This window comes from Stigmatopora nigra, chromosome 15 (assembly GCF_051989575.1).
Source record: "Stigmatopora nigra isolate UIUO_SnigA chromosome 15, RoL_Snig_1.1, whole genome shotgun sequence".
In the NCBI taxonomy this organism is placed as follows: Eukaryota; Metazoa; Chordata; class Actinopteri; order Syngnathiformes; family Syngnathidae; genus Stigmatopora; species Stigmatopora nigra.
The window spans coordinates 11185001-11207893 of record NC_135522.1 but is presented as its reverse complement, the minus strand read 5'-3'; the positions used below and the strand labels follow the sequence as shown (position 1 = coordinate 11207893).

The 22893-nt window shown below is 39.1% G+C and overlaps 1 protein-coding gene across 1 annotated transcript; it reads left to right on the top strand.

Annotated features, from left to right (window-relative positions):
• Nucleotides 1-1591: 1591 nt before the first annotated feature.
• icam3 (intercellular adhesion molecule 3) lies at nt 1592-18487 on the top strand. Its single transcript, XM_077735096.1, has 11 exons — nt 1592-1691; nt 3315-3584; nt 3657-3983; nt 6166-6396; nt 7734-7997; nt 8626-8733; nt 12896-13153; nt 13240-13398; nt 14164-14382; nt 15326-15568; nt 16716-18487. The coding sequence occupies exons 1-11, from the start codon at nt 1634-1636 to the stop codon at nt 16916-16918; spliced, it is 2340 nt and encodes a 779-aa protein (XP_077591222.1). The 5' UTR covers nt 1592-1633; the 3' UTR covers nt 16919-18487.
• Nucleotides 18488-22893: the final 4406 nt, after the last annotated feature.

Sequence of the window (22893 nt, the reverse complement as noted above, 5' to 3'; positions counted from 1 at the left end):
ATTCACACTGACTAACGGGAAAAAACATTGAAAAAAATGCAACGCTGCGCCCAGTGCTCGTAGAGACATTACCTGAGGGAGTTGCGATCAGAATGACAGTGCCCATGATGTTCTCATGAGCAGCCTCTCGTGTCCGCTGTCTGCTCGTGTATCAAAAATGTTCTCGTATCTCAAGATAAATATTTGCCCAAAATTTTACTCGTATCTCAAATTGCTCGTAAGTCGGGGCACTCGTATGTCGAGGTACCACTGTACTAGAATAATTCTTAATTGGTACTTTGATTTTCTTATCTCATTTTCTGAACCGCTTTTTGCACACTAGGGTCATGAGGGTGCTGGAGCCTATCCCAGCTGACCTCTAGCCAAAGACAGGGGCGACCCTGAATTGGTGGCCAGCCAATCACAAGGCACAAGGAGACAAACAACCATTCACGCTCACACTCATACCTATGGGGCGATTTAGAGTGTCCAATCAGCCTACCATGCATGTCTTTGGAATGTAGGAGGAAACCGGAGTACCTGGAGAAAACTCACGCAGGCCCGGGGAGAACATGCAAACTCCACACAGGTGGACCGCGCTAACCACTCAGTCGCCAGACTGCCCACTTTGATTCTTGAAAGCCTTTATTGATACTGATGGAATGACTGTAAGAAATATGTGGCCCCAAAGGTGAATCAACAACATTCCTGCAAACATATGCTCTGTTCCCAGGAAATTACTTTACTTTTGCAGTTTCAATCAGTGACTACAAACAAAAAGTGACAGGACAAGGTGGAGTGCAGGAAGGCCACAGTTTATCTTGGCACCATAGCACAATAGAACACAGGACCAGACTGAACACACAGTAGGGTTATTCGATAAGAATTCACTTTTTATTTCATTTTCATTATGAATGTTTATTGGTAGGTAGCTCAATGCATGAGTGGTTAGCCGCACTGGGGTGGGAAAACCAGGCCTCGAGGGCCGCTGTGGGTGCAGGTTTTTCTTCCAACTGATCCAGCACAGACACTTTAACCAATGATATTTCTGTAGAAAATAAGAAATGACTGCAATTCACTGATTGCACTTGTAGGATACCAGATTGGTGAAAAGGTCTCCCCTTTCATGCATTGGAAAGAAAACCCACACGTATCGCATTCCTTTGTGAAATAGTTTGTCCACCCCTGGGTTAGCACGTCCACCTCAATGTTCTGAGATTGAGGGTACAACCTTCCTTGTTTTCCTGTGTGGGTTTTCTCAAGGTAGTCAGGTTTCCTCCCACATCCCAAAAACATCCATGGTAGGGTGGTTGAACACTATATTCCCCATAGGTATGAGTGTGAGCGTGAATACATGTTTTTGGGATGTGGGAGAAAACCGGAGTACCCACACAGGCACTGGGAAAACATGCAAACTCTACATAAAAAGGTTGCAAGCCTAAATCGCACAACTGTACTCTGTCATTTGAGAGAGGAATCTCTCGCTCTCACTTAAACACACAGACACAGACACATGCACACACACACAATCAAAAGAACACACCTCCATCTCTCTCACTCTTTCTCCCGTTCCTTCAGTTATACTTGACATTTGTGCAAGGCAGGAAAGAAGGCAAGGGGATCACGCAGAGGACCTTTTTATTCTTGTGCGAAAATGGACGAGCGGAGGATATTTATGCGCCTCTTGGTGGGGCTTTTACTCAGCACCATAGGTATGGATGTCTCCATTTTTTTAGTTATTACAATATCTTTACTATTTCTTCTTTGCAAGTAGGTTTAGGAATAGAAGATGTGCCACTTGAACTTGAAGTCACTTTAGTACTATTAAAATTAATTGAACTCATTGACTGTTGTTGATGGCTCTTGACATTCAAAATATTTTTTCTGGGAATGTTCATTCGCTCCTCCCAGTTTAAATAGATTAGACGTCTACTGCTGTCAATAGCCCTGAAAGATGAGCCTCCACAGGCAGTCCTCAATTCTAAACCCAGTTTAAAAAAATGGTGTATTCTTAATTAATTAAGTTAATAGCGGGAAATTAGTTAAATTCTATGAAATTTGCAAAACTAATGAGGGCCATAACCAGAGTGTATATCTGTTTTTATTCTTTTAAATATCAATGTATTTGGTCTATATGAAGATTTTATGAATTTACAATTGTAGTTAATCATTTAAAGATGATGTAATGTCATTTTGATTTTGATGATTTTCCTCTCATCAAAATTTTTGAAAATCAGTGATGAAAACATTGGTGCAAGTGAGTGCTGAATCTGAGTTATATGCTTTTTGTCTGATTTTTCAAGTTTTTATTTTAGGTGGGTTTCAAACATTACCTGTTGATGTCATGACCCGAAGCCCAGGGTGGTCACTGTTTTCTACACCTATACCGTATTGGCCCGAGTATAAGAGAGTGTTTTTTGCATTGAAATAAAGCTACAATAGTGCCGGTTGTCTTAAACTCAGAGTATAAACGTTATACCCATTCACAACGCTAGAGGACGCCAGACATGTTTAACTTCCTAAAACACAGACTTGCAAGGCATGCATTTTTGCAAAGTATGCCCACCCCTATCCAAGGAGGTTAAAGGGGATTGTGAACACCTAGACGGTTAATGCAGTTATTGCAATTTTGTTGTTTTGGAACAATATATTGGTTAATTTACATTTCAGGAACCAGTTTAGTTACAAATGTGATTGCACTTTAGCGTACATATTTAAATGTTCAGATATTAATATATAATATAAAGTTTTTGCATGATTTGAATGTGGCAAAATAACATACTTTTTCTCTCGAATATATTGTTATAATCATTTCTTTCAGATGTACTGTAATTATTTTCTGTATAAAAATTAAATTTGGTGTTCAAAAAGTATTTTTTTCACACTTGAGTCTTAAAAATTAGGGGGTCATCCTATAGCCAGAATCGTCTTATATTCGGGCCAATACAGTATAAGTCAGTTGGTTTTCCATTTTAGTTAGGACCAATACCACAATACATTTAAGATGCACGTTTTCACTTGCTTGTGAGTTGCAATATTCCAAAGTTCTTGGGTTTAAATGCAGCTCATCTTAAAAACATCTTTAATAGGTCTATCACTGTCAATAGCTTCCAGTGAGTAGAAAGATAGTGTTTTATTTTTGATTTCATTGAGTTTATCCCTAGTTTATCATCAGTGGACATGGGTTAAACTGGGAGGACTCATTCAAATGGATAAAACGCCTGTCACTGTGAATGGTCAATGTTTTATTTCAGTAAAGTTTTTTTGAAAATTCAATTCACAAATCAAAATGCTATATCTATAAAGTGAAAAAATAAACATATCATATCACATAGGTGCCTGCTGCCCCATTGAGTTTAACCCCCCGAAAACGGTGGTACGATACGGAGACCCCGTGTCAATCAACTGCAGCACGTCTGACCCCCTGTACAGAGGCATAGGCTGGGAGTCTCAACAGGGAGGGACAGGCGTAAAGATGGCCCGTCATTTGACTTGGAAATTAAAATCCCTAACATCATGGAAAATGTCACCCTCGTGCTTCCTCAACCCAGTACCCAAAAGCGGAAGAAAGCAGTGCTTCAAATATCCAGAACTGGTTGTTTACAGTGAGTGTTTAACATAACAATAGAAGGGTAGTGTAACTTTGTCTGACAGATCTTTTCCTCTCTCTCATCCAGCATTTCCGGAAAATATCTCCATCCGAACTGAAAGTGATGTTGTGAATGAAACAGGGTCCATTGCACTGGAATGTCACATCATTCCAATAGCGCCAACAAAATATGTCACCGTCCGGTGGTATGACGATGAAAAGATCATTCATCAAGAAAAAGGAGAGCTTAGTAGCTCTGGAAATCCCACTGCACTTGTTTCATCCTTTCTTTTTGAAGGGTTCTCTTCAAAAGGGCGGAAGTTCGTTAATCTTACATGTGAGGCAGTATTAGACCTGACACCTGTGGGGCCGCGACTCAACGTCGTTTCACCCCAGTTATCCTTGCTTGTTCAATGTAAGTATGAATTTGTATCATTTACAACGGTGCGATGTTCACACATTTTAAGTGCAATCAATGGGAGAGAATAAATTAATGCGTAATTAAAATTATTAACTGCCAGTTTATTCGTGATTAAGGTCGTAGCCAACTTTTATTTTAAATATACTGCTTTTATTTTAAATATACTGCTTTTATTTTAAATACACTGCTTTTATTTTAAATATACTCCGTTTATTTAAAATATACTGCTTTTATTTTAAATATACTGCTTTTATTTTAAATACACTGCTTTTATTTTAAATATACTGCCTTTATTTTAAATATACTGCTTTTATTTTAAATACACTACTTTTATTTTAAAGATACTGATTTTATTTTAAATATACTCCTTTTATTTTAAATATACTGCTTTTATTTTAACTATACTGCCTTTATTTTAAATATACTGCTGTTATATTGGCACCCCAGCAGATGAGTTGTTAGCGCGCCGGTCCAGCTGTGTCAAGTTTTTATCTACACTCTGGGCAAGTGTGGGTTTTCCCTGGGTACTAATGTTTCCTTCCTTTGTGAGGATAAGCGGTTCAGAAAATGAATGAACGCTGTTATATTAATGGAATAAAAGCTATATTAACTGTTTTGATTCCATTAACATTGAATGAGGGCGGCCTGGTGGAGTGAGTGGTTAGCGTGTTGGCCTCACAGCTCTGGGGTTTTGGGTTCAAATCCAGGTCATGTCCATCTGTGTGGAGTTTTCATGTTCTCCCCAGGCCTACGTGGGTTTCCACTGAGTACTCTGGTTTCCTCCCATATTTCAAAAACATGCATGGTAGGCTGCTTGGACACTCTAAATCAGTGATTTTCAAACTTTTTTGGCCACCGCCCCCTTCACCGCCGGGCCAAAATGCCAACGCCCCCCTCTTTACCCCTTTCCAACGAACGCCTCAGATATTATTCGCTAATTTCGTTTCTTTTAATAGACCAATGCGCAGTTCACCTCGAATCATAAAAATTGATAGCTGATGCATTAAGCCGGTCGCTGTGCGCATACGTCTGTGGTTAAGCGTTGCCGGCGCGCTATTGTGTGCTCCTCTGCGGCTGACTGGATGGTGGTGGTTTCCCCAGTCGCCTGCATCGACGATAAACTCGCGACAATTAGTGATATACGGTATATGCGCGCTGCTCGTGAGCGCTCGAGCAGACAACGTTTCTTGTTTCAATAAAGCTTGTTTTTTGTCGACTTTTTATTACAGACAATCAATTTTTCCGGTCTTTCTACAAACACCAACGTCACATTTTACTGTAATTGCTCCATCGCCCCCTTCACTATTTCAACGCCCCCCATTCGCCTGTTTATTCGTCAGCGCCCCCCTGAAAGTTCACACCACCCCCCGGGGGGCGGTACCGCCCACTTTGAAAACCACTGCTCTAAATTGCCCCTAGGTATTGGTGCGAGTGTGCATGGTTGTCCGTCTCCTTTTGCCCTGGCTACCAATTCAGGGTGTCCCCCGCCTCTGGCCCGAAGTCAGCTGGGATAGGCCCCAGCATACCCTAATGAGGATAAAGCGGTTCAGAAAATGAGATGAGAGATGTGAGAGCTAACATTAAATAAAGAACTAAACTTGGCAGTGAATGATCACTGCCATTCTGAAATAATGAATGCAGAATAAGCTCACCCAGCCTTTGCTAGCTTTTTTGAGCTAGTTTTCAAAGTGACATTGAAAGAATGTTAAAAGAACCATTTTCATATGGCTCATCACGCAACCGTTGGTTTGTTTACAACAGCCACCATCTCACGCAGGCTATGACCCAGGCTATAACGCAAACCTTCAATGACAGAAATGTTGAAATTTTATGTATTACAGCATTGGAAAACATTAAGAATGTTTGTGTCAGGATTGTCCACCTAAGAAATCGTATTCAAACAGAAATTATATTTCGCTCCCACATCTTTTTCCATTTTCAATAAAAAAACATTTTTAAAAAGCTCCAGGGAGTCACTAGGGTAGTGCTAAAGAGTCGCATGCAGCTCCGGAGCGGTGGGTGGCTGACCAAATAAACTCTTAAATGTCAGTGCAAAATTAAATTTATTAAATACCATCTGTTGGGAGGATCGTTTTAAGAGTTGGTACCAAAAAAGATGCTAAAACTTGGAGGTCCCTGTCAACTTGATTAATTTTGTTCTTCCTTCTTCTTTCAGATGACATTGAAATGACATGTCCAAGTACTTACACTGCAATAGAAAATGAACCTCATAACCTCTCCTGTTCTGTGAAGAACGCGCTTTCTGAAACTTTGATCACATGGTACAAAGACGGATATGAGGTGGAGTTACCGGAGACCCTAACCAGGCGTGACGCCGGGCACTATGTCGTTGTTGCCACTTCATTTTCCAATATGGTGAACGCTACGGTGGACCTAGATGTTATATGTGAGTCCACATAAAGTCTTCAGTAATCATTGACTCGGAATTGGAATTTAGTTTATCACTACTAGACATCCAATTAGAAGCAAAGACATTTGACATCTACAAATGATCAATCAATTAATTAAGTATTTCATTGCCCAAAACGTCCATTGGGATCTATCAGTTGATCACCAAGGTAAATACAGTGTTCCCTCGCTACTTCGCGCTTCAGCTATCGCGGACTCAGAGCTTCGCGGATTTTTTTCAGGGAAAAAAATTAAAGATATTAAGTTAAAATTATAAATTACATCATTTTACAAGAGGTGGAAACAAAATATTCGATAAGAATTAGTAATTGCATCAAAAAAAGGCCAAAGAAATGGTCAATAACATGGTGAGAGTTCAGGAATCGCATTGATGACATCATGGCTGTTTACAGGCGCATCTTCACCGCCCAAAAAAACAATGTTCACAACTCCCAATACCGATGTTTCTTACGTGCAAAAAAACTGCAGAAGATCCTCCATCCGGACTACTATGATGTTTTTGCTTGGTGGTGCTTTTGTGCACATGTTATATGTTTCTTTAAGCATTTTTGAAGGGGCACGGTTACTTTGCGGAAATGCAGCTATTGCGGGGGGTCCCGGTCCCCATTAACCGCGATAAGCGAGGGAACACCGTATTGTTAGATGGCATGACAATAAGATTTGATTTGTCCATACAACCCCCCTTCGAACTAAAACAAGGAGCGTGCTGGTTCCGTGCTTTGTTGCTTGTTTTTGCGCCCTTTAAGCCAAGAAAAGGGCAAAAACTTCCTCTGTGGAGCTCAAACCAAATTCCCCTGACTGCTGCTTGCAGTTTGCCTGAGCTTGTACTATAGAATTCCAGCTATGGAGAAGGATTTGTATCAAAAGTATTCACACAAATACATCAATGATTCACACAACTGTTTTCAAGATTCACAAATATATCCAAGATTTTTGCATGTATTAATTTGAACAACACAACAATGTTGCTCAAACTGCTCTTCAAATGCACTCCACGGGGGCCCCGTGTTTATTGGGGTCAAATCTAGATAGTAGCCACGGGCACACGGTTAGTGTTGAGCCGGTATAGGTGGCTTCTTTTCCACAATAGTGGAAAGCATTTTAAGACAGTGAATCTTTCAGTAAGGTGAGAAAGTGGAACAAATAACACTGTTTATGCCTGTGAGTCATGTTTGCTGTGCTGCAAAACATACTCTCACACCGCAACATAACATTTTTCTTTTAATGATTAATTCAGTAATACTAGATTTAGAAACTAGATTTAACAGAGTAATGAGTTATGAGTATGAGTTAATCAAATATGGTTTTGTTCAGATCCACCGTCAAATATAGAAGAGCTGGAGAACATCAAAGTTCAGCTTGGCTCAGAAGTATTTCTCAAGTGCTCCACCAGAGGAAACCCAAGGCCTGAATACTCCTGGGAAGTACCCACATGGACTAACGTCGAGTATGTCAACGAAGACGGAGTTTCTCGTCTGCAGATCCAAGATGTGACTTTAAAACACATGGGTGTCTATACCTGCTTAGCCAGAAACGACAAAGGAAGTGTATCAAAGGAAGTCACAATGAGTCTAATAGGTGAGGGTCATACACTCCTACTAACTCTATTTATGTGTTCAGCACAAATCCAGACTGATTCTGCAGATGTCTAGTCAAATTTGGAATCCAAATGGATTGGATGTCTATTTCTGCCAATGCATGGTTTTATGACTTCATTCATTATTCATTTTCTGTACCACGCATAAGGGCTATGGGGTCAGGCCAGTGAACCACTACACCATCAGCTGGCTCTTTTTATGACATGAATTTACATTTAACAAAGACATTAGTTTTCCTGACCGCTTATCCCCACAAGGGTCGCAGGGGTTGCTGGAGTCTATCCCAGCTTAAATCGGGCACGAGGCGGGGGACACCCTGAATCGGTGGCCAGCTCACACTCAGCTCGGGGCAATTTATACTGTCCAATCAGCCTACCATGCACGTCTTAGAGAATGTGGGAGGAAACCGGCGTACAGGACATGCAAACTCCACACAGGTGGACCAACCTGGGTTGGAACCCAGATCCCCCCCCCCCTCTCCCCTCCACCCTGTGAGGCCGACGCACTACTAACCATTCAGCCGGCAGCCCGCCCTCAATGGGGAAACAATGAAATTGAAAATTACTCTTGTGTAAATTGTAACACTTTTCATGTTTTGTCTGGCATAGAGTGCGAGCCCAGCTGGTTTCAGTGTGGAAGTGGCACCTGCATTTTGTCCTCTCTGAGATGTGACGGAAACATGGACTGTGGTGATGGGAGCGACGAATACCTCTGTGGTAACAAAAATAACACCTGTTTTAGGAATAGGGACAACTGACACCAAAAAAGTAGAGATACTTCACTTTCTTTGGTTGGGACCAAAATGCAATGGACCCTATGTGGATTTACAGTTGTGGTCAAAAGTTTACATGCACTTGTGAAGAACATATTGTCATGGCTCTCTTGAGTTCCAGTTATTTCTACAACTCTGATTTTTCTCTGATAGAGTGATTGGAACAGATACTTCTTTGTCACTAAAAAAACATTCATGAAGTTTGGTTCTTTTACGACTTTATTATGGGTTAACAGAAAAAATGATCAAATCTGCGGGATCAGCAGAAAAATCAGAGTTGCAGAAATAACTGGAAACTCGAGACAGCCATGACATTATGTTCTCAAGTGTATGAAAACTTTTGACCACAACTATATGTGGTACCTTTTCATATTACAATTATAATGAATGCAAAACAAACATTTCAGAACTGTATAACATCGTTTTTATATTGGCGTCTCCCCACATATCAAATAGATATAACGTCCCCTCACTGCTCCACGTTGGTATGAAAACTTTTGACCACAACTATATGTGGTACCTTTTCATATTACAATTATAATGAATGCAAAACAAACGTTTCAGAACTGTATAACATAGTTTTTATATTGGCGTCTCCCCACATATCAAATAGATATAACGTCCCCTCACTGCTCCACGTTGAACCCTGACTTAGTTTAGCTGACGTGGTGCTAACCATAGACTTCCATGTTAACCAAACAACATCCCCCAAAACGCTTGTGGCTACGGAAGGCTGTTATGTGGAAAAAGATGTATGATTTCATGTTCGGATCGACTGTTTACACTGCACCAGGCTGGCTGTATTCATTCATTCATTTTCTGAACCGTTTATCCTCATGAGGGTCGAGGTGGGTGCTGGCGCCAATCCCAGCTCAGTGCTGGCTGACCTGACAGGCCGGCCCATTACTATACAATATTGATACCGGTATGCCCATTTCAATAGTAGTTATCATTACATATTCGGGGTTCAATTCCAGGTTCAGACCTTCCTGTGTGGAGTTTATATGTTCTCCCTTGGCTTTTGTGGGTTTTCTCCCACATCGCCAAAACATACTTGGTAGGCTGGTTAAACACTCTAAATTGGTCCTAAGTATTAATCTGTACGAATGGTTGTCGGTCTCCTTGTGATTGGCTGGCCACCAATCCAATTTGTCCCGCGCTTCGTAACCATAGTTGGCTGGGATGGGCCAGCACCCCAGGTGACCCTGGTGAGGATAAATGGAATGGAAAGGATTGAATGATATCATATTGGGCAGTAGCAATAAGTTAGTACATTAGATGTTGGCTTGCTATTATAAACGGGTTAAACATGAGTAGATGGGGCAACCAGGCGGATGAGTGCTTAGTGCAGGGGTAGGGAACATATGGCTCGGGGGCCATATGTGGCTCTTTTGATTTGGTGTATATGGATCTCCGCTAACCTATGTGGTAAAATATGGGTATCGCTGGTGTAAGACCTAAGACCCGAACGCACCAACGGGAGCGTCACGTTGGAACTGTGGCGCCGACATGATCTCTAGCGCCTTTTTAATCATACATTTTCTTCATTAGACTCTTCTGCATGCATACCCTCATTGATACTCATTGATTAGCAACAGCTCAAAATGTTCTCAAAAAAAATTCAGACAGTTTTTTGTGGTGAAATGATTAATATATGCCCACATTTTGATGAATTTTTACTTTGAAATTCTTAGTATGACTCTCAAGGAATTATATTTGAAAATATGAATTGTTTATAGCCCTATTCGTCGAAAAGGATTCCGACCTCTGGCTTAGTGCGTCGGCCTCACAGTCCTGGGATTTAGAGTTCGAATCCAAGTTAAGGCAAAGTTGTGTTGAGTGGGTCACAAGCCCAAAAGCAATTATTTAATATTATTATTATTATAACATTTCTCATTTCAAGTAGGAGGCAGAGATTATTAAAAAGTTCATAATTATTACTCTTAATGGACTGGCACCAGGTGGCTCGTGGAACGGCGGTTGGTGACCGCTGCTCCGAATTGCCACTAGGCCACCTGTGGCCTGAAGTCAGCTGCCATAGGCTCCAGCACCCCCCGCGACCCTACTGAGGATAAAGCAGTTCAGAAGAGGAAATGAAACTAATAATATTTTTTTACATTTTTAATAAGAATACAGTATTCAGAATTATTGTTTTATTGAATTATTGACAAAAATACTACCAAACAACAAAATAAATAAATAATCAGCGAGCTGGCAACCGGTAATTGCGCTCGGTGATGTAGATAATTATTAATGAAGTGCAAGTAGTGTTTCCCGTCAGTGAAGAGCATTCGATGTCCAACTTAATTGCGCATGCACTCCGACTCGAGGAAGGAAAGGGAGAGAGAGCCAGAAAACAGGAGCGCCTGTTTCCTCTCCAACCCAACATGTAGCTTTAGCCCTTAGCTCAGCTGGTTGTCGTGGACCGGGTGAAGCTGACACACGTACACGCGGGGCAGATACGCCACTCGGCCGTGGCGCTCTGGCTACCGAACGGAAAATAAGACGGGGGCGAGGGGGAAAAATCAGGCAAATGGACGGTCTAAAGTGGATTCGTTTTTTGTCAGTTTTCCTGACTTTAGAGCTGTCACTTTCTAACGGAACACAGACGCGTGAGTAAAACATTCGGAATGCTATGATACAATATAACCATTCTCTAAAAATAATCGCGGGCTTGTTTGGTGTGCAGCGTATTAATTTAGGGGAACACCACACGCATATCCAACGTTTCTGAGATCAGAATAGCAAGTGGGCGTGTTGTTGGCGAACATTATTTTTGAACATTTGAACTGTATTGTTTTATTAATACCGCTCAATATCGCAAGAAGTAATGTGTTGGTGAATTGAGGAATGTGGGCTGAGATGGTGGATGTTGCGTTTACGTCTTGCACAAAGACTCGGGCATCTGACTCTCCTCTGGGAGGGGTCTTTCCTTCCTGAGTAATTTCCTTTCCTGTTGAACATTGACAAACAGTTTGTTTTTCAGGCTCCCTCAAACCAGAGCTAAATACATGGAAGGTCAACCCAAAAATTAACTTAGTCGCTGCCATTGACTGAGATTCACATGTGATGGAAATAAACAAATTGACAGGGGAAGCGTCCAATCCATGTACAGGGCCAGCATTGGCAACAAATGACAACCTCCCATTTTAAAGGGATTGCACCTTTGATAAAGTATTTGGTGGGAGGGTGCATCCAAGCCAGAGGAAGAACACATTTTATTTTTTTCACTCGTTGCCTACCGTTAAATGTGTTTTCAATTCATTTTAAGTGATAGTTAAAAAAATGATTGGTTATCTGCAAAGGATAAACTAATTTAATTCTTGTTTGAGTTAGCGCATTAGCCTCACAGTGAGGTCTTGGGTTCATACCCAGGTCGATCCACCCGTGTGGAGTTTGCATGTTCTCCCCTGTGTAGGTCTTCTCTGGGTACTCTGGTTTCCTTCCACTTTCCAAAAACATGTATGCCAGGCTGATTGGACACTCTAAATTTCCCCTTGGTATGAGTGTGAGCGTGAATGGTTGTCCGTCTCCTGTGCCCTGCGATTGGCTGCCCACCATTTCAGGGTGTCCCCCGCCTCTAGCCTGACTCAAGTCTGCTGGGATAGGCTCCAGCACCCCCTGCGATCTTAGTGAGGATAAAATGATTCATAAAATTAGATGAGAGAAATTTCATTTGAATTGGGAGTGAATTCATTTCAAATCATCAATGTTTAATTGCCAGTGACCATTATATACATTGAATTGTACATATTATTCTCAGAATGAGTGTCCACAAATGAATCGATCAGATGAATTCGTTAATCAACAAAAAAATTGCTAGATTAGTCTATCATTAACTCATTCATTTGTATTATGTTTTAGTGCAACTGACATGTTAGAATTAGATAATTCCTAAAATGAAATTAATCAGAAAATGAATATAACGTTCATTTGCTGCCAACCCACTTGAAATAGATATGACGTCTCCTAGTGATGAACTCATTTCGATTCATATCAGAAGGATGATTGGACAACACATCATTGAAAATCCATTATCGTCGATGAGTGGAAGCCATTAATCACGCAGGTTTTTGTGACTCATTATTTTCTGTTTTTTCCACTAGGCAAGCCCCTCAACTGCCCCATTAAGTTGAACCTAGAGACACTGGTTCTCCAATACTTGGGAGAAACCCAGAATGTCACATGTTCAACCACTCGGCCAGAAGATACCCACGTAACCTGGCAAGACACTTCTCTTTTGATCTCAACCGAGGTCCGATGGACCCCTGACACTCACAAGGACTGGGACCTTGCTCCAGTCTGCATGGCTTTTTTGCCAGGTGGAGATTACTGCATGAAGCCTCTGAACTTCACACTCTACAGTACGTATATTTTATACATGTAGGCATAGATAATTACACAAAAATACTTTATTCTTGGTATTCTTTCTATTAATGACCACGACCAGAAACGCCAGACACAGTCACCGTACGGTCAGTCAACAATGTGACCTTTATGGAGGGCCAGCCATGTAAGATGCATTGTGACATCATCAACGTGGCTCCCGCACAAAGCCTTATTGTGCGCTGGTATCATGGAAATCAAACCATTGAGCCGTCAAATAGAGGTAAGGAATCCAATTTCTTCTCTTTACCTACAATGTACAGATTAGATCCACAGAAAAATTTAGGCCTACAAAAAAGTTGTCACAGAAGGAGATGGAAATCATGTTTTTGTGCGTAAGTACACAAGTGCCATTATCAAAGTGTATAATTATTAAATATTACAGCTATGAGAATATCAAAAGACTGTAGGGTATTAATATCTAAATATAAATTAAAATACCATATTTTCCCATATATAAGGCGCACCCTCAATGAATGACACATTTTAATATTTTTTTTTTCGACAAAAAAGTTGTCACAGAAGGAGATGGAAATCATGTTTTTGTGCGTAATCATGTTTTTGTGCGTAGGTACACAAGTGCCATTATCAATGTGTATAATTATTAAATATTACAGCTATGAGAATATCAAGACTGTAGGGTATTAATATCTAAATATAAATTAAAATACCATATTTTCACGACTATAAGGCGCACCCTCAATGAATTACACATTTTTATTTTTTTCGATATATAAGGCGCACCCCCAATGAATGACACATTTTATTATTATTTTTTTCGATATATAAGGCACACCCTCAATGAATGACACATTTTATTATTATTTTTTTCGATATATAAGGCGCACCACATTGTAAGGAGCACCACTCCGCATTACACTGGACATTAATCTTCTAATATAACTCTTTTTTTTCCTTATAACAGGTCATGATATTATGGCTGTATTATCATTATTTTACTCATTTTTTCTCTCCAAATGTGCTATAGAGCCATTGAGATTGATGGATTGTCCTTATAACAGCAACAAGTCATGTGACCCAGGCACCACCAAGACTCCGGTAAATGTGACTGCCATCGCCAGCTTCTACTTCAACCGATCGCATCATGAAGCAGCTTTAAGTTGCGAGGCAATCTTGGAGCTGGGACCGGCGGGACCACGGCAGGCCCCTACTGTCATGTCACGTACTGTCACCTTTGACGTCTACTGTGAGCTCTTCAACTTTTACATAAATATTTATCTGCTTTTTTCAAGATCTATTTTTATGAACCTTCTTCTATTCTGCATTATTAGGTGACGATTAATTTGTTGCATTTAAGTAGGGGCTTTAAAAATCTGGCAAAATCTATCTATGTTTATATTTTATATTTTTATATATTTTATCCACTTAGACCATACAGGCCAGCCCTGATTTCACAAGAATAAAATTTTTGTCACCCTCAATTAAAGATCAAGAACTGCAGAAATTATTTCATCATTATATTGCATTTCTTGTTTAAATAAATTAAAGAGTCCAAACTGTTATTAAATAAGGCTGGGCAACTTAACGCAGAGAAAACTCACATTGATGAGCATAGTTAATTATTTTCTCTCTCTATATATACATATATTATAGCTATAATCTCAGTCAACTTGGGCACCACATGGGGGACACCCTGAATTGGTCGCCAGCCATTCACTGGGCATGGGGAGACGATTGAGACTCACACTCTTACCTTGGATTAAATCAGAGCATTCCATCTACATCTTTTTGGGATGTGGGAAGAAACCGGAGTACCAACTATGAGGCTGGGCCACCCCTTAACATAAATTAAAAATTCTTTAATAAGGTAGCAGCAGTACATTTAATGTAAAAGTATTGTAATTACTAGCTTTTAAATGTATAGTTATTTAGAATATGATTAATCACAATCTGACATAATTAAAATTTATAAGCATTGCCCAGACCTACTAACTCACTGGCTGTCATAGATAACGCTAAACGTACAATAAATTTGAAGTGGGAAGTCTGTCAAAAAGATTGTAAGTCCACTAATGATAAACATATTTAATTTCAAAGGAACGGGGTGTTTGGTTGTCTATCATACAATAAATGGGTATGGGGGAAAAATTGTGTATATTTCAAACTATATCCCCTCTTGCCTCAAACAGATAAGCCGATCATCAACACCACAAAGCTCCCAAAAGTCATCCCATTGTTCCGAGGTTACCCTGAGGAGCTTGTGTGTGAAGCCGATGGTCAGCCCCCACCCATCATTTATTGGTCGAACCTCGCCCAAAAGACCGCTTGGGAGTCGGGAGGCAACATCACAGTTTTGCAGGCGGGCCGCTACATCTGCACGGCTGTCAATCGCGTGGCTTCAGTTGTCCACGAGGTTGAAGTTGTGCCAAAAGGTACAATTCTAATTACATTGGCACGGCGTGTTGAACATGAATAATTACAGAATACAATAATGTGCAAATCATGTTAAAACTACTATATATTTACTTGAATACACTACAAAACAAGATATTTACTGTATTTACTCGCATATAAGCCGCACGCTTAAAATTGCCTTAAAATTATTGAATTTTACAATTTCTCGCCCATAAGCTTTGCACTAATTCACAATTTTCACCTCCATATTTATGGTTTTAAGAGGGAGTACAAATGTGTTACTTTGAGGGCAAAATCTTAAGAGAAATCATTGAATGTGGTTTGTCTAAGATACTGTATAAATCAAAAGCACATTATTAGGGTCAATACCATATAGAATTTAATATGCCTGTCTTTGTAAATGCAAAATATCAAATTATTCAATTTGAAAAAAGAAATATGTATATCTTGGTGAGAACCTGATGCTTTTAATGACAGAAATTACAAATTTCTTACCAGAAGTTTAAGATGTGGTGGTAGCCAAATTCTTTTCAATGGACCTGGATTGCAGTAAGGCCAGCAACCAAACTAATTTTCAATGTAGCCACATTGTTATATCACATGCACCACATGGGCTATCAATGTTGGTTTTTGGACTTGAGTTTTCTCCTAATTAACTTGTGATGTCATTATGATCCATGGCTTGTGAAATCCCTGAATTGTTTGCAGGTTTAGCAACATTGGTCTTTACTCATTAGTAGCTCTTTACCATGATACACATCCAATCATGTGACTGACTCTTTTCATCTTCCTGCTACGTTTATCACTAGTAGACAACAGATCCATTTGAAATGGGTTGGACTTATATTGGTGTCACTGGCAGCCAATGAATTAAACTGTTCTGAAACTTCCTCGTGCAATTTCTCTGTCCAGTTTTGCGATGTTTGAAACAGTTTTTTTGATGAGTATTCCTCAACTTTCCCAGTCTTTTTACCCGCCTGTCCCCGCTCTGTGAATTTGTTATAGCATTAACTTCAGAAATAATGGTTAATTCCTAAAAAAAAATTAAAAACTTCCTCATTTTGGACATCCATGTTTCAATGAAATACAGGTTGTATGTTTAAGACAAAGTCCCAACACCACCGTGCTGATAATATTGGCTCTGTTTTGTTGTCATCATTGCAGAGGACTACCTACCCCTCATCGCCGGATTTGTGGCGACTACAGTGGTGGTCATCTCAGCTATTTTTGTCTTCATCTACTCCATCTACTACAAAAACACCAAGATGCGCCGCTACAGCCTGAAAAATCCTAAACTAGGGGGCCCCAACGCCAACGTGGCCCACGATGGCTGGGACTTGCAGTTCCCTATGACCAAACTGTCGTGATCAGACGACTCACCCGCTCCCAAATTGAGCCGACAGTCGGCTGACTCACACTGGCCTCAAAGTCACGCCTTCCTCCAGCTTTGTCTCTTCATCAGATGATTTTAAAGACTCAAGCTTGTGGGTTTACGTGTCATACTCTGATTCACTGGACGACAAGGTGCGGAGAAGAAAAACTAAGATGGCCTTAGAATGTTAAAACGCACTAACGATAATTGAATATAATTATAAATGTTTGCTGATACCAGGTGAATGTGTGTATGTTTGTATGAATGTATATCAATGCTGTTATAATATACAGTAATCCCTCGCCATTTTGCGGTTCCAAATTTTATTTCATTTTTAAGTTCATACAAATGTGAAAATCAATGCCGAAACTCGTAACCAGAAGCCACTCTTGGTCGTAGGACTCAGTGCTGAAGAAAAAAAATACCGTTATTGTTCGTATTATTTTCTTTTATAGATGTGATCTTACTCTGCGTTTTTTTTCTATTATTGTGGCCATGTTTGTTTCCACATTAACCGCGATATTCGAGGGATTACTGTATACCATTAATGTGAATGGAGCATGTACTTCAAAATAATTATAAATTGTTCAATTTTCAACTGCCTACAACCCTTAAGCGTTATGGAAAATGAACGATGAATGAATTTTCAACGGATTTTTAAAGGGATCCACTTTTAAACCTGCATATGTGCCATCCATGGCTTCCCCTCCTCTGCAGTTTTAAACACAAGAGGTGCACTACTTATCTTTACTAGTTAGTTGTGCTTGGTTTGTCAACATAGTCGATCACTGAGCCTTTTTGTCCCGTCACGGTGCTATTTGTTACCCACACAGTTTTTCTGTAGCCTCTATCTCTGTGCCTGGTGTAGTTGGGGAAAATACTGCAGGTCTGCCTCGAGGTCAGATGCTTCATTGAAATCTTAGTGCCATTCATTATCATAGATGTCCAATCATGTGTGTCTTTTCATCTTTTTTCTTTCAATTGAAATGAGTCATAAGACTTCCAATCTATTTAAACTGGAAGGGCTGTCAGCGAATGACTCACATCGTTTTATACACTTAATCAATGGAGTTTATATATTATCTGGTGACTAATATATGGATTAATCTCACTTTGTGGATGATATAATTCCCACACCCATGTTGGAGTAAAAAAAATCTTGCTGGGAATGAATCAGTGCTAAATTAATGAAAAATTTATCAATTGAACCCCCAAAAAATCAGAATAATCTCATTTTAAAGTTAATCTGCATTTTAACTCTGGCAATTAAACATCATAATTGGCTGAGTATGATAGATTCATCAATTGATTAAAGATTTTTAAATTTAATCCATAAATTTGAGTTAACCAGGCAAATAGTTTCCAGAATAACCTCATTTTGTCAATTGAAATGAGTTTGTTACTTGTCACCGTCAATGGTGGATATAATATAGTTATAAAACTTTTATATTTATAAAGTGAACCCATTTTGGATGTGAATGTAGTGCACATGTTCACTTGTGAATTTTGCTGAATGTATTTATAACTGAAAGGATTACTATTAAATATGTGACATTTCAGCAAAGCTGCTCTCTTATTAAATATTGCTGTACATTTTGAGTATATACAGTTGAAATATTTTATTTTTATAATCAAGCTCTTATGTACTTCTACAGACCGATTATTATTGTGTTTTTATTTGGATTGATAAATTAATTGTTGAATTAGGAAGAGTTAGCCAGGTGAGAGCTTTTTGTAGGTTAGGATTCGGCCAGTACAGGGCCCCGGTAGGTTTTGCAATAGCTAGTAGTAACCAGCCTTCAGCCTTTAGTAGCACATAGTAAGTGTTTGTTGGAACTCAAAGCACACCTGACGATAAGCCACACCCACTACATTTCACAAGAAAACTTCATTAGTGTACAGTGGTCCCTCGCTACTTTGCGGTTCAGCCACCGCAGATTCGGAGCTTCGCGTTTTTTTTTAAAAGAAATAAATACAAATATTACATTGAGACAACATATTTTACACGTTTTTTTTGTTATAACATTAATTTCACTCTCTCTACCCGTATTTTATATGGTGTATACAGGGGGGAGAAATAACAAAATATATTAATAATTAAATCCAAATTAAGCATTTTTGAAGGGGCATCCCTAGTTCGCGGAAATTCACTTATCGCGGGTCGTCCCGGGCCCCATTAACCGCGATAACCGAGGGATCACTGTATACAGTCAGTTCAATAAATATTTGAACACACTGCTTTATTGAAACTTCTCCCACTTAGCAATCATGGATCATGGATTTTGTCGTAGGTGCATGTCTAGTGTGAGAGACATAATCCAAAAAGAAAGATCCAGAACTTACAACATGTGCCAATTCTCTGTATGCTGCAGGAAGTCCAACAACCTTGGGGGTGGTGTTTGGAATGTTTTTAGTCCTAGCCTACATACTTAGTGCCCCTGGGCTATTTTTGTCACTCCCTACGGAACATTCCCATTCAACAACTGCATCCATACTCCTGAACAAACTACGTCAGGTTCTGCATGGGTTCAATATTTTTGGGGGTGTATTTATTTTACTACTATAACTACAGTTTTGCATGTCCTATTCTCTTTGATGCTCTTTTTGTATCAGTGAGGCAATTTTAAAAACTACATGATTTGTATGCATCAGATTTCTATTTATACTCGAATAACGTTTTCTTTTTTAAAAAATTAAATAAAGCCTTACCTTTCCAATTCAAACAGACGACACGACTATTGGTTTCAATGGCAGCCAATGTTTTGTGGTAGAAAAGGATTCTGAATTAAACACCGACCCCCCCCCCCCCGCCCCCCCCCCCCCCCCCCCCCACACCGTTGTACTTGCACATGTAAAAGAAAATTGGGGATGTCCATATTTTTTTTATTTATACTTTTGGTTGAATTAAATCCAAAAGCAAAATAATATACATTACATATTCACATAAACTATCACTGTTACATTTTTTTGGTGAGTTGAAAAAGGTTTATCAAAAGTAGATGTGCAATCCATTTGAAGTAGGCTGGTTTGCACTGAATGAAAACATTTGCCTTTATTTTAATTCTCAAAATAAGATTACTCAGCTAATTAGTTAAATTGAGCACCAAATTATTTTTCTAATTCATCTGTCATAACCAACAAACCTCCCAATGACCAAGTTGAATTGACATTGACTGCATTAGTGTTGACACCTTAATCTCAAAATGTTCATTTTTATGATTGCTAGATTAGTTTATTTTTTGACTAATTCGTTTCCTATGGTCATATTTTAGTGCCAATGACATTTTGGAATTACACTAATCACATAAGGAGATTAATTAGTCATTTATTCCTTTGTTTCCAGCCCTCCCGTTCAAATGGATTAAACATTTATCTCCTTTGATTATAATGAAGTAGCTTATTGCTTTCATCATCCTATTAACAGGGTCTGTTAGGGGGCAATACTGGTTGAGTAGTTATTGCGAATTTTTGTTTTATAACATAAAACAAATTTCATTGGAAGCCATCCAATGGTGCAGTGGTTCTTTTGCCTTTCTTTAGTGTCGGCAGCATGGGATCAATTCCCAGTCTGTGCTGGCGTAAATATTAATGCAGATGGTTGTCTTGGTTTTTTAGTATGCCCTGTGATTTGGCGACCAGTATACGGCAGGGCTGGGCAAATTATTCAACAAAGAGCTGCAGTGCATGCAGGTTTTCATTCCAGCCCATAAAGAGGAGACCTTTTCATCAATCTGGTGTCCTACAAGTGCAATCATTGGATTGCAGTCAGGTGATTCTTGTTTTCTGTAGAAATTTCATTGGTTAAAGTGTCTTCGCTCGATTGGTTGCAACAAAAATCTGCAACCACCACGCCCCCCGAGGACCGGTTTGCTGACCCTGGTCCAGGATAGTCTACCTTTTGCCCAAAATTTGATGGTTTAGTCTCCAATACCCCATGACTTTGACAAGAATAAATGGTGTTGAAAAAGAATGACAGTAATACGTTGACAAACAACTGTCCCAACATATGAGAAATTTGAGATACAGGGAAAAATCTGAGCAAATGTTTGCCTCGTATTATCGACACTTGTTTAATGCAGCAGAGCCGAACTGATTTGAAGGCCTTGGAGCAGATTTCTGACCCTGGCAACAAATAATGACTGAAATGTGATTGGTTGAATGCTTCAATATGAAAATACATCTGGAAGCAGTGCAACCAGGGGGAAAGTAATGAAAGGAAGCTAATAGACAATTTGGAATTATTTAATAAGTATTGATGGACAAAATATAATATATGATTCGGATATTTCTTAGGCCACCAGAGAAGGCCTAGAAGGCCCAGACGGCCCGCCAAATCCCTCAAAAAAATTTTTATGATAAAATAGTTTTTAAGGGATGGATTGATTCAAACTTAGCACTGAAGGCGTTGGTTTAAAATTCACGGCCCGCCACTGATATAAAGTAAAACTCTTTGGATGAGTTTCTTATAAAAAATGTGCTATATCATCACTATCATGGAATCGACTGTTTTGCTGTGTTAACCTCTCAGGGGAAAACCAAAAGTCAGCCAATCAGTTTAGTTAAGCTTCAATTCATCCTGCAACACCTCCCCAACTCCACGAGATGACAGTGTTGTCAATGAATAAAGCGTCCTGTGGCATTTCTATAATGTGCCGGGCTGCCTTCTTCAAAAGGTGTTTTACTTTATTTTAGTACTTTTATTTTAACTTAAAAAAATAACATCAGTAGTAGTTGGTCTTTAGAAAAAAAGCATGAAGCAGATTAATGCATCCAGGAACTATGGTCGTGTTTGAAAAGCTAAATATAAAAAGTAAATCATTTTGTGTGGCATTCAATAGGAATTCATGGCCCTTAAATTCAGGTTTCTCTCTAAAATATCAAAACTGCAGATCGACATTACTCATTTAAATGACGAACATTTTTTGCGATCAACATCAAAACAACCTCTTGATGCCTCAATTTATATTTAAAAAAATCATAAGGCTTTGGAGGAATACAGAAACACGTAAAATAATATCAATACAAACCTAATATGCATTCATTTGTTTGCAGCGGATGATTTGCCTCGGTTTGTTGTGAAAAACGAGTGGTGTTGAAAATGAATAAATAAATGAATTAATTTCACTACTGCATATGTTCACAATGGTTGTGGGGGTGAAGGAGCCTCTGTCAGCTAACTAATGCAGGACATGGGGTACACCATGAACCGGTTCCCAACCAATTGCTTATCCTCACAAGGGTTGTGTTTCATGTGTGGAGAGGAATGCTGTAGCCAATCACAGCCAAACATGGGCAATAGGCCGGGGAGATCCTGATTTGGTTGCCAGCCAGTTGAACGGCATATATAGAAAATCAAAATACAAAATAGTTACCAGTAAGAAAATCCTAAAATATAAAAAAAATAATAATACAAATATTTCAAAAATATTAAATTACATTTAAAACAACACATTTAAGAACAAAACACATTTTTAACCATTTAAATTGAGAAAAAAAGTTGACTACTTTATAATTTTGATATCTTCAAAGTATATAATACGCCTTTTTAAGAAATATTTACAAAAATAGCTAAGGTTAAAAACCAGAGTTTGTTTTAACCATTTTTATCAGCTTCTTATTTCACAAACAAGTATCACTCGAACTATTGTGTCTATTTAACTTATTTTCTGCTATTGACATAGATAGACGTCGAATCCATTTGAACTGAAACGGCTGGCCATGAATGACCATGTTTCAGTGGCATTGACAGCAATAGACGTCAAATCCATTTTGAACGTTTGTTTAGTCTCCCAATTAAAATTGATTGTATGTTTCGTGCTATCAGAGGCACCCACATTGAGTTAATTATTGTTATAACAGTGGGCAGAGTTTTTCCTTATATTTAGTGATGCTAAAATGCCAATGTTAAATCCAGTTCCCCTTTAGACCAGATCCAGTTGGACATTTTAAATAGCAAATGCAGCAAGAGTT

Coding starts and splice junctions, on each gene's coding strand:
- icam3 (XM_077735096.1), top strand. CDS start 1,634: ATGGACGAGCGGAGGATATTTATGCGCCTCTTGGTGGGGCTTTTACTC. Junction 1,692..3,314: donor GCTTTTACTCAGCACCATAG/GTATGGATGTCT, acceptor CATATCACATAG/GTGCCTGCTGCCCCATTGAG. Junction 13,399..14,163: donor CATTGAGCCGTCAAATAGAG/GTAAGGAATCCA, acceptor AATGTGCTATAG/AGCCATTGAGATTGATGGAT.